This window comes from Sarcophilus harrisii, chromosome 1 (genome assembly GCF_902635505.1).
Source record: "Sarcophilus harrisii chromosome 1, mSarHar1.11, whole genome shotgun sequence".
Taxonomy (NCBI): domain Eukaryota; kingdom Metazoa; phylum Chordata; class Mammalia; order Dasyuromorphia; family Dasyuridae; genus Sarcophilus; species Sarcophilus harrisii.
Genome location: NC_045426.1, coordinates 654,777,723 through 654,790,310, shown reverse-complemented (window position 1 = coordinate 654,790,310; position 12,588 = coordinate 654,777,723). Strand labels below are relative to the sequence as shown.

Sequence of the window (12,588 nt, the reverse complement as noted above, 5' to 3'; positions counted from 1 at the left end):
AATTAGGGTTTCTAAAAGACAAAGATAAGGAAGGACTATGTTCTGGGAGGAGTCCAGGAAGGGGTGGACAGCCTGTTTAAAGGCCTGAAGGCAAAAATAAAATGCTGAATTTTGAAAAATGAATTTTCTATCTTCTTTGCTAGCATCTTGTCCACATTTTGCATCTCTTAAAAGAGATATTCCCCAAAGTTCAGTCCTTGCATCTCTTCTCTTATTTTTAATATTCTTTTCCTTGAAAATTTCAAAAACTTCCAGATTCTAGAGCTCAGCAGAAAAGCCTTCAGAGACCATCCAATCCAGACCATCTCATTTTCTCAGGAAAGTTAGGAAAATTAAGTCAACTATCCCAAAAATGACTTGCAAAGCTCTATTCCAGCCCTGACCTCTCTCCAGTTCCAGAACTGTACCTCCTAGATCTAATATCCTATCAGGTCCCCCAAACCCAACATAACCAAAACTATGAGAAGGTAATTCCCTCTATTTCTGCTTCTTTTTTCTGACCTTGCTATTTCTGCCAATGGTGTTTACTGTCCACCTGATATTAATAATCTCACCACAATCCTTTCTCATCTTTCACATAAAACAACAGCAAGCATTTATATATATTTTAAGTTTTGCAAAGTGAATTACAAATACTCATTTTTTCAATCCTCACAACAGCTGTGGAAAGTAAGTGATTTTATCGCCATATTACAGTTAAGGAAATGGAGGCAAATGGGTTAAATGACTTGTCCAGGGCCACACAGCTACTAAGTGTCTGAGGCAATTTGAACTCAAGGTCTTCCTGACTCAATCACTGTGCCAACAGCTGCTCCATTATCCCATCAGTTTCAGCTATCATCTCCAATCAATAACCAAGTTCTGTGAATTCTAGCTCTAAGACATTCCTCACAGCTATTCCTTTGTCTCTACTTCTATTGGTGCCAACATAGGAAGGGCCTCATTTGTCTACCCTGTTCCACTAGCCTTCCACTTCTCCTCACTGGCCCTGCCAATCCATCCTTCACACAACAGGCAGGCCTTATACATAGATCGCATCAAGTCACTTCTCTGCTCATAACCTTTCAATGACAATCAGTCACTACAAAGTAAAAGTCAAACTCCTTAGTATTATTAAAAAAAAAAAAAAAAAAAGCTCCTGCACAACTATTCCCAATCAGCTTCCTTGCTCTGCCTCCCATACACAGGGCAAACTATGGGAGTTCTATACCTCTACCTCTACTATTCTACATGGCTTCTCTTCTCCTCCCCACATCACCAGTGAGGACATTCTTGTCCCAACTAGCACACCTGCATTGGGTGCCCACTAGACCAGGAGCTTCATGGAAGTGTTAAGAATAGAAATCATCTTCTTGAGGAGCAGCAGCACTGAGGCAGGAGCTGGGCTTCTGAGCTGACTGACCCTTCCCATCTAAGACCTTAGCTAAGCCACTGGCCCTGTCTTGGTCTCAGTTTCTCCATCTGTAAAATAAAAGGGATTGGAGACCATCTCTAAGGCCCCTCAGACCTAGATACTTCATAAAATCCTACACAATGCCCCATTCCAGAAAACCAGAATCATGTCTTTCTCTGACATTTTTACCACATTTATTTTATGGTCTAGTGATGCTGCAACTGTCCAAGCCTGCTCCTGCCATGCATTGCCCGGATGACTTAAGGCCTTCGGTACCCTCACCTGTAAATGAGAGGGTGGGACCTGGCAGCTCTAATCATTTTCAGCTCTAATCTACGATCCTAGCATGCATTTATTAGGATCCTTTGCTTTCTTAATGACAACTCAACTGCTATTTCCTATGGGAAGCTTTTTCTGATCCTGCTAATTTGTTGAATTATAATAAATGTGGCAGAATGATTTTCATAAACCTTAATGCAATGTTGTTTTTATAGTTAAAGATGATCTCTTGTCAAGCTTCTGCATCTGCTGAAATAATAAAGTGCATTTCTATTTTCATAACAGCAGAGGTCACTATTGCTGTGTTTCAGACTGCAAAAATTTTCCCCATCTCCCTTCAGAGCTAGGCTGATCATGTGCACAAAATAGAACCTCTTAAATAAGTAAAGAATGCTCTTTCGGTGTAGGTGCTAGGCTTCCTAAGCAATTCTGAAAACTAGGCTCTTCTGAAACTGAGGAAAAGACTGGGGCTGTGTTCCTAGGAGAAAAAAATCATCTCTGAGAGGATCCAGAGAGCCAAACCAAATCCAGGGCATGTTCCAAGGTAGGGACAAGGCCCAGATCCCTGTCGCTCATTACAAATGGGCTCTCTAGGCTGCCCATCTCCTGCATACTTGAAAAGAGCATAGAGAAAGTCAAGGAAGAGGAAGAGGAAGTGAGAGGTCTATATTCTCTGTCTTTCTGTCATCCTCCCTGGGAAAGCTTACCTGCGCTTCAGCTTGTCGGCCAGCTCATCCAGGATCTGTACTGCCTGCCTGTGGTAATCCAGCTGGGCATCCACCAGGGCTGAGAGCTGGCTCACCTGTTCAATCTGCAAGAAACACAGTAGCTCGAGGCTGGCCTCTCTCCTGTGAGGCTTCTCAGGTGGAGCTGAAGGCCGGGAGGCATGCAACTGCCTGCTTAACTTTTCCCTCAACAACCAAGCATGTCCTCTCATGAAACTCTGTGGTTGCATACTGAAGTGCCTCCCCACCTCATCAGATCCTATTTAGACAGTCTGAAACAGACAGGACCCTGGCTCAATCAGAAGGACTAAGTTTGAACTCTAGTTCCAACATTTACTAAACTGTTGTGGCTCTGTCCTCAGTCCTATTGATTCTTCGTGATCCCAATTGGGATCCTGTTGGCAGAGATACTGGAGCAGTTTGTCATGTCCTTCTGTAGTTCACTTTACAGATGAGGAAACTGAGGCAAACAGGCTTAGATGACTTGCCTAGGATCACACAGTATAAAAATTAGAAATCTGATTGCAGCCTGTTCTGGACTGAAGCTTAGAACTCTCGCCAAGGACTGCTCCTGGACCAAGTCAAAAAGCAGCATCCCAGGTGAAAGGGCAGCTATCACATTGGAGCCACTAAGACTGAGCAGAGGAGGGAGGATGGAGGCCATCTGATTCAATTCCTGCCACCCGGAAGGGGAAACTGAAGCTCGGCTCAGGGCCTTCCCAAGGTCACAAAGGCCCAGGGAGCCCTAGCCCAAGGCTGGCCCCTTCCCTTCCCCTGCCTGACTTCCAGGACCTGGGGCAGCAGCCTGGGGCAATGAGGAAGAGCCCTTACATCGGTCTCTAAGAGGTTGTGCATGCTGGTCTCAGCCACTTCCTTGGACTCCTCAAACTTCTCCATGGCCTGACGAAGCTCCTCATCTGCTATCTTCCCCTGGCGCTTCTTCTTATAGTCAAAGTCCAGGCGCCTCCCCTCCAGCTTTTTCAGATGGTGCTGGGGGAGAGAAAAGAACAGGCCCCACATGTGACAAGACTCATGGGGAGCCTTGCAGTTCTATCTGCAGGAAGAATCCCTGTGTAAGCCTGAAGTGCTACAACAGAGTGAATTACTGCTACAATGCTGCTCAGATGTGCACATGTGTACAGTCACTGTGGAGCTGGAGAGCAACGGGGACTTCTGTCTTATCCACGGGCGAGAACAAAGAGAAGCAGCAAGAGACTGGGTTGGGGAATTTGAAGGTGTCTCTCTAAATGATCTGTGTTTGCTCCTGCTCCCCCCCTCCATCCCTAAGGGTGGCACATGCCTCTTTGAACCATGACAAAGCTAACAAGTGTCCCTGTTCTTACAGCTCCAACTGCTAGGTCAGAGGAATAGTAATTAAGGCAGGTACCTGGATCTCCTTCAGGTCTTTATCACAGAGGTTCTGGAGGGGATCAATAAAATTCTGTTTGACTTCTATGTCCAGAGAATCCTTCACTTCTGCCAATCGCTTCATTGACTCACCAGCATCCAAAAGGGCATCACCTTCAGAGAAGAGGAGATATTAGGACAGTCGGGATGGAGGGGAGGGGGGGCCTTTCTAGGGCCAAAATCACCTGGCCATGCCATTTCCCTACTCAAGAACGCAGCAAACTCCCTATTATATATATAAAATCAACTAGTTACCTCAGCCCAGCATCTAAACATTTTTCCAAGCTTGTTTCATGTATTCTGTTTCAGTCTTCCTCAACTTCTTCAGTAAGTAATGAACTTGCCCCACTCCAGGAAACACATGATTACTGATCTAGAGCTGGACAGGACCTTAGAGACCATCAAGGTTCAATTTCCTCATTGTACAGAGGAGGAACTGAGGCTGAAGGAGAGGATACACCTCATCCCAGTCCCACTTTGGGTGGTCTGCAGTAGCACTATGCTTTTAACATTCTCTCACCCCGAATTCAGTGCTCCAGGTTATATTTCTCTCCCTTCTTTGAGCTATCTTTCAGCTATTGAATGTCTACAGTGCATTCTCTTCTTGCTTCTGCCTTCCTTTAAGGTTTAGTTTATCAATACCCTTTTATGACAAGCCTCTGCTAATCTCCCCATAATGATCACATATATTTTTATCATTTTATATGATTCACCTCCCAGTAGAATATAAGCACTTGTTTGTTTTTGTTTTGCCTTTACATGCCTAGGCCTAATATAATGACTCCAGCAAGTAGCAAGTAATTTAAAAAATGCCACTTGAATTGGATCTGAATTGTAAAGACTTTTTGCTGAGAATGAGGAAGCTGGAAGATCATGATGTTGGCCCCGTCCCATTCTCCAACACATGGAGTAGCTGGAAAAGGTATTGTAGGCCTGAGGTGAGGGGGATATCTTTGTATAGCCAGGGACTATACTCACAGCAAATAAAGTAGCATTGTATATTGTAGAACTTTTCTTTAATGGACAGACTCTAAAAAAACAATGGGTTTTCTAAAGGCAAGTCACAAATGAATATCAGTTTTCCAAAAAGGTAAGCTAGCTTCAGAACTCAGAACCTCTGAATGTCACCATCTGGACAAGACTGAGCTCATGGTAGATTGTATGTGACTAGGAATGTTCTAAAAACCTTGATTTCCTAGGTGAAGGAAGCTAATGTGAAAAAGCTGCTGCAAATTCCTCTGATCCACATTGTAAAATGATTTAACAGCTAAAATAGGCACAGTTTTGGCTAGAAGAAGATAGATACTATTTCTGTCTTCACAAAGACTACTTACATCCTCAATCCCTGTGCCCTCAGGTCCTAGGAAGACAATTTTTCCAAAACCAAAAACAGGTATTTCTTGGAAATTACCAGGCAAAAAATATTTCTTAACTATATTCAGCTCCGACCCTTTAGAAATTATCCCTGGGAAGGTGAAACCATGTCTTCCATAAAGCTCTCTAGACAAGGTGTACTTGGCTCAAGCACAGATAGTGCTGAGTGTAGAAGAAAGTCTTATGAGCTCTTTCTTCTGCCTCCATCTGTATCTCCACATGCAGCAAATTGGCCGTCAGCTCCAACTAAAGAAAGTACCTTTGACTGTGGCTCCTGCTGAATGACTCTTCAGGGTCCAAAATCAGCAGAGAGAGGAGTGATGTTTTTATGAGAAAGAAGCCAATAGCACTGAATAATACAAATAGTGGCCTAGAATCTAGATTACTGAACTCTGGGTCTACTTAACCAGGCAAGTGCTTGGGCTTCTCCAAAAAACAAATGTGGCCCTAAGGCAGTGAGAGAACATTGGCTTTATAATCTGAACACAGAGCTTGCCTACTTATATGTCACCTCAGGTATGTCACTTTCCTTTTCTAGACTTTGGTTTCCTCAATCTGCAAAATGTGGAGGTTGATGGGTTTTATAGTACAAGAGAATCAGAAAAATAGGATTCAGCATTTTCACAGTAACAGCAAGATCATGTGTTGAACAAATGGGATGGACTTATTTTTTCTTAGCAATGCAATGACCCAAGACAATTCCAATAGACTTGGGATGGAAAATCCAGAGAGAGAACTATAGAGAGACTGTGGACTGAAACTACTATTTTCACCATTTTTTGTTTGTCTTGTCTTTTTCATGCTTTTTTCCTTTTTGGTCTGATTTTTCTTGTACAACATGACAAACATGGAAATATATCTAAAAGGATTATACATGTATAATCTATATCAGACTGATTGCTGTCTTGGGTAAACGAGAAGTACGGGAAGGAGGGAGAAAAATTTGAAACATAAAAATTTTTTTTTTTAAATTATAGCTTTTTATTGACAGAACATATACATGGGTAATTTTTTATAACACTGACCTTTGCATTCACTTCTGTTCCAACTTTTCCCTTCCCTCCCTCCACCCCCTCCCCTAGATAGCAGGCAGTCTTATACAGAAACATAAAATCTTACAAAAATGAATGTTGAAAACTATCTTTATGTGTATTTGGAAAAATAAAATACTATTATGGAAATAAATGACTAAATGAATAAATAAAGAAAAAAAGAAAAAAGAAAAAGAAAATCAGGGTTCAAGTACTGGCTCTGCCATCAACTACCTGTGTGACTTTGGTTAAGTGACTGAGGTCTTTCTGGGCCTCCATCTTCTCATCTGCTAAATGAGAGGGTTGAATGAGATGAGCTCTAAGTTTCCTTCTAATTTTATAATACAATGACTGTAAAACTAGACAATTCCTAACATACCTCGCAAGTCTGCATTTCTTTGAGATGACATTTGAACTGTAGAATACATTATATTCTTTTGAAGCATAATAATTAGCTCCCAAACACATACCCTTTTCCTCTGTCTTCTCCACTTACCAGCTCATTTTCACCTCTGTACCATTGTTGATACTGTTTCCAAGGTCTAGATTACTCTCCTTCTCCAACTTCACCTATTTAAAAACCCATCTATCCTTTAGGACCCAACCAAATTCTACTATCTTCTAAAAATCATTCTGCTCATTCATTTATTTTCCCCTTTTCTGAACTCCAGTAATGTCTGTCAGTATCATCCAATTTCACATATAACTGTTCTGTAGTTACTTTATCTATGTCAATATTACTTTCCCAATTAGACTGAAACCTTGAAGGTAGGGAGCCCCTCTTAACATCCAGCACAATTTTGAGCATGCAATTCAGGGATAGGAATCAGGGGATTTAGCTTCCTCACTTTCTGGTTCTGCCATTAACTTGCTATGACTATTGTCTTCTCTAGGCCTCAGTTCTCTTACCTGAAAAAAAAAAAGATATTTGGCCAATCCTTCAAGATCTAGGATTCTAAAATTCTAGTAGCACTCAACAAATACTTGAAAGTCCTGAATGCTCTTTTGGAAAATTTTATCTTATGTAATGTATTTTTAGATTACAGCTTCTGAATATAATTCTTTCCCATCCTCCATTCAGTAAACATACTGTTCATATGTATGTGTGTGTGTGTGTATGTGTCGATATATACATATACACATATATATGTATATATATCTATATAAAGATGAAAACACAAAGAGGAGGAAAAAGCAAAAAGCAATTTAATAAAACTAATTAAAACATCACTTGCCTCACCATTTACGCAATATTTCACATCCATACTTCATATGTCATGCTAACCTTTTATTTAAGACACAATAACTGGTACCCACACTTTTGGTACTTACCAAAGTTGGACTCATCTCCTAGCTCCTTTCCATAGCGAATCATGCACTCGCCCAAGAGCCCTTCAGACTGTGGATAGCCAGGATTCTTCACCTGCCCCCTTATCTTTGACACAGTGTTGAGCATTGTCAGCTTGGCTCGGGAGGCTGCAAAGGGGAAGTCCAGTCACATGGAGACTTGATTTAGCTTTTTTGGAAGTGGGGCCAGAAAGCTGCCAGCATCTCCCCACTGTCCTACCCTTTTTTCAGTTATCCCCAATTCTTCATGACCCCATTTGAGGTTTTCTTGGCAAAGAAGGGTGTGCCATTTCCTTCTCCAAATCATTATACAGATGAGAGAATTGAGGCAAACAGGGTTTGACACTAGTCCAAGGCAACACAGCCAGCAAGTGTCTGAGGCTAGATTTGAACTCAGGAAGATGATTCTTTAGAACTAGTAGAACTAGCAGATATTAATTAATAGAATAAATAATAAATATTAATAAATAATAAAGAATTATTATAATTAATAAGAATATAAGATTTATTATATAATTATTAATTAATAAATTAATATTAAAGCAGATATTAATTAATTCTGCTATTCTTTAGAACTAGTAGCAGAAAGGCAAAGTATTTAGGCTTCAAGAATAGGTTACCAATCTATTCTGGCATCTGTTGTCATACAACTTCTCAGAGTATTCCAGTGCCAAATATGATCTTGGAATTTAAAATGAGGGTTTTAAACAACTTCCCACTTGTAAACTTTCATCTGTTTCAAGGAGAAGTTGGAAAAGCCCACATCTTAGCACCATAAAGCAAATATTGGATCTGCGAACTAAGGGAATCTATGCCAGATTCTTTCATAAATAACTATGGTCTTATACCTGGGTTGGGCTGAAGGTACTCAATGGTTCTGGCCAACACCTCTGCCACAGCCTTGCTGGTAACATCCACTTTCTATAAAGAAAATAAATATATGAATGCTTAAAACCCACCTCCATGACAAATCATTAGGGGACAACAATCTCCCAGCATAGTTCTTCCCTCTGTTTCCTTTACCTTCTCCATTTCTTTGAAGTCATCATCAAGCTTGGTCCCTTCAGCTCCTCCAACCTTTTCACTGACCAGCTGGAGGGAGAGAATGAAAAAGAACAGTTAGCAATTAGAATCATGAATATCTTGAAGAAAATGTTGGTAAAAAATCAAGTGGAAAAACTAATGTGGCCTCATATATTCCCTGCTACAATCTTCCAAGTCAGCTCAACTTGAAGTGAAAGAAAATGAGCTCAACGACTTTGGATAAGGCTTCCAATAGTGCCTTGTAGAGACAGAACAGATCAAAGGTAAAGCCAAAGACAATGAGATCTTGGAGGACCGACTACTTTTTCCTGACACTGAAACCATACATAATGCAATTTAACTATGTATGGTTGACCACGTGAAGGGGATCAAAGACAATGAGATCCTGTTGCATCAGTTAAAGTAGGGCACTGCCACACAAATCAGGAAAAGAATAAAATATCACTTAAAACAAAGGTGAAACCAATATGCCCTGAAAGGTCAGGCTTCCATATGGGCCTTAACTCCACTGGTGACAATATTAAAGAGCTTATGAGATGAGGGTAAGGTTAAATACTACAGAGCTAAAGAAAATTTCCAGTCACTAAAAATACTGGAAGTTTTCAGCCTTTTTGAATCAAGGAATATTTCTCAAAATATCCATAGTCACACACATACTAAATATGTATGTATAAAAACTGAGGAGTGTATATAGGAGATGGTGGTGGTGGTGGTGGATATAATTTGGAAGCCAAAGATAAAAGAATTCAGGAAAAAAAATAGTTTTCACACAAAAACTTAAAATAAAAATTGTAAAATGAGAAAGGTGGACTAGATGATTTTTAAGAGTACTTTAAACTGCTTTGTGGGTATTTTTAGGTGGACTAAGTTAAGTTTTAGATGTTATTTCTGCAATTGTCAATTTTTTAATATTAAAGGATTTAAGAACTGAAAACATCTTAAAAGACATTCTGTTCCCACCTAAGTATAACAACTTCTCTGCTTGTTCTAGAGAACATGCTTAAAACAATCTAAAGTCATTTGGGAACAACTGCTTGAAAAGTGTGAAGCAATCATTTGCAGACTATTTAATTTGAGGGTGTTAAAAGTGAGATGTCCTAGAAAAAGAAAGGGTCTCCCTCTTTACCTACCAATTAACTGTGTCTCTGAGTGGATTAGCAGTGGAATCTTCAAACCTTCTGCTTATATTTTATATCTTTAATGGCTGGCTATTTCACCAGAGTGTGAAGAAACTTTTATAAACGTCATTGCCCTATAGAAACATGAGCTACCATGTATTCTGGTTCTATGCCAGGAAAACATGGAAGGTTCAGAGATATAAAAGACAGGCTTGGTTCCCACTGTTTTATAAGCTGGCTAAAGACCCAGCATGGTATAGTAATAATAAACATTTAAAAAATGTTTTAAATATTTAACATTTAAATGTCTTTTTGCAAATCCCTTTATGTACATTCCTTCATTTGATCCTAATAATAGCACTCTGAGGTAGATGCTATCATTATGCTTCCCTTTTACAGAGAAGTAAGGAAGGCTAAAAGGAGATAACTTATTTAGGCTAATGAGATTCTGAGGAAGGACTTAAACTAAGGTCTTCCTGACTCAATCTAAAAGCTAGTGAAACCATACTGTGCTCAGGTGATCAGACAATGCTTCTCTGAAGGTCAGATGAGTTATCTCTTAAAAGGATGGGCAAGAATTAGGCAGAAAGGAGGGGAGGTGGTAAGCAAAACTATAAGAGATACAGAAGCAGGAAAGATGAATAGGAAACCTCAGTTAGGGCTTCCAGTTATCCTGAATTTCATATCAGGCTTCTGTGAATCAAGAGATTATGCCTTGATATGAGCAACAATTTTGCTTCACTTTTGTCTTTTTATCTCCACTGTGCCTAATACAAGGTGGGCCTCGGAATTATCATCTTCACTTTAAGGGGGAATACCAAAGATTAGAAGTGAAATGATCTACCAGATATAACAAAGCTAATGGACACCAAGAAGCTTTTCCCCCTGAGGTGTATTACTCTGTAATGAACATCTGCTAGCTGTCTGATTCTAAGCACCCTCCCAGAAAAACATTAACCACAGTGAGGAAATGCAGTTACGCTAGCTTGATGTTCTCCCCAGGTTCATGCAAACCTCAAAGAAATAGGGTCAAAGGCAAAGAGAATAGGGAAGTGATCCTTTTAAAAATTACTGCTTTCTGTCAAAAAAAAAAAAAAATCAAATGAACTTATGAGGATTCTTTTTATAGAGAACCTAGGCAGATTAGAATTTCCCTTTGATTTAATTCTGTAGTTTCACTTCTTTTGACAACGATAATACAGGAATTCCTATGCGGACTAGCTGGGAAGTCATTTAGCACCTGAAAGGCAGTAGGAATCTTTTGACACTGGGAGAAAGCCTGAAATGGACAATGCTCAAAAGTCCTTGTCTTCCTAAGATAAAGACCTTGTCTGAGTGTCAGTGGGGTGAAACAAAGGCTGACAGACAGAATGGGGTAATTTCATTTCCCTTTCTGCAGATTCCACTGAATAGTAGGTATGCTGTTAAAAAGCCACTCCACTGTAAAGTTATCCATGTATATATCCTGTAAATAAAAGGCTATTAAATAAAAAAAATAATAAAAAAAAAGCCACTCCATATATATATATATTGCTGAATTTAGGTATAAAGGAAAAAGTACTGAATTTGAAGTCTGAAGTCCAAAATCTGGATGCCAGCTTTGCCTTTCACAAATCATGTAAGCTAAGGCAAATCACTTAGCAGCTATGAGTTTGCTTTCTTTATGAAATGAAGGCTTCCCTAAATAATGTTTACCTAAATAATAGTTTTAAACTCCAGAATCTTATGACATGCATTCTGCACCTCTGTTTACACATTTTCTAAGGATCATCAGACGTCTCCAAATCACAGACCCAGAGTAGGGCTCTAATTATTAACAAAGATGGATTTTTCTTTGCTGAATCTTATATAACTCTCATCACCACCTGATTTGACCCATACATCAAATTACATAAAGAAGTAATAATAATTTCCATCAAGATTCATCCAGAATAAAGGTATAGCATCACAAAGGTAAATCAAATGACTAAGTACAAAACTATTATCCTACAGAGCCGTGATTAAGTGCCACACTAGAAAACATTCTCTTCTGCTCCCAAATAATCTAAACAGAGGAACACAGCTGTAGGCCTAATGTGGAGCCTAGCTCCACATGAGTCATCAGTAGGCAGAATAATGGCAGCCATTGTGAAATGAACTGAAATGTTATCTGATAAAATATCAGCCACCCACCTCTCACCACCCCAGGAATAAAGGCGGAAGCAGATTCTAAGTGGAAAATCCTTGAAGGATATAGTCATTTATTTAAGAGTCCTAAAATATGCAGACCTACTGAAAGGTTCCTAGAAATCACATTATTCAATAATTTAATCTTATAATGAGGAAAATAAGGCCCAAGATCCCCAATCTGCCCTGTAACTTATTCTTTGGAAAAGCACCACTTTGTGGTACTTTGTAGCCTATAAGTCTAACTTAGCACTAGAAGCTTGCCACAATTTGGCTTTAGTATTATTACATAATATTCCTCTTTCTACACTCTCCATTATTGTCAAATAAGACTATTTGCTATTTAAAAAAAAAAAAAAGACTATTTGCTATTGCCCAAATGTGATATGCAATCTCTTGCCTCCATTGATTCTTGAAAGCCATCTTCCTATATATTTTAAGTAGAATTCTTTTTTCTTCAAGTTCAGATGCTACTGCATATGTGTATTCTTCCTTGATCCTAAATTTAAGTCTTAGGACAGTATCTGAGGACATTAAAATCTTAATGCAGACAATTTCTAATTCATTTCCTTCTAGAAATTAACAAATTTTCTTTCTTTCTTTTTCTTTCTCTTTCTTTCTTTCTTTCTTTCTTTCTTTCTTTCTTTCTTTCTTTCTTTCGCCTTTTATTTACAAGTTATATTTCTGGGTAATTTTACAGCATT

General features: G+C 39.3%; 1 protein-coding gene across 2 annotated transcripts in view; it reads right to left on the bottom strand.

The window, feature by feature from the left end:
- Positions 1-12,588, bottom strand: part of SH3GL1 (SH3 domain containing GRB2 like 1, endophilin A2) — an 85,888-nt gene that overhangs the window by 8,064 nt on the left and 65,236 nt on the right. For both annotated transcript variants that reach the window (XM_031947835.1, XM_031947836.1), the window contains exons 2-7: positions 8,580-8,648; positions 8,405-8,477; positions 7,542-7,685; positions 3,785-3,918; positions 3,229-3,387; positions 2,380-2,483 (exon numbers count right to left, since the gene is read on the bottom strand). In XM_031947835.1, the coding sequence (XP_031803695.1) occupies positions 2,380-2,483; positions 3,229-3,387; positions 3,785-3,918; positions 7,542-7,685; positions 8,405-8,477; positions 8,580-8,648 (683 nt within the window). The remainder of the gene's footprint in view (positions 1-2,379; positions 2,484-3,228; positions 3,388-3,784; positions 3,919-7,541; positions 7,686-8,404; positions 8,478-8,579; positions 8,649-12,588) is intronic.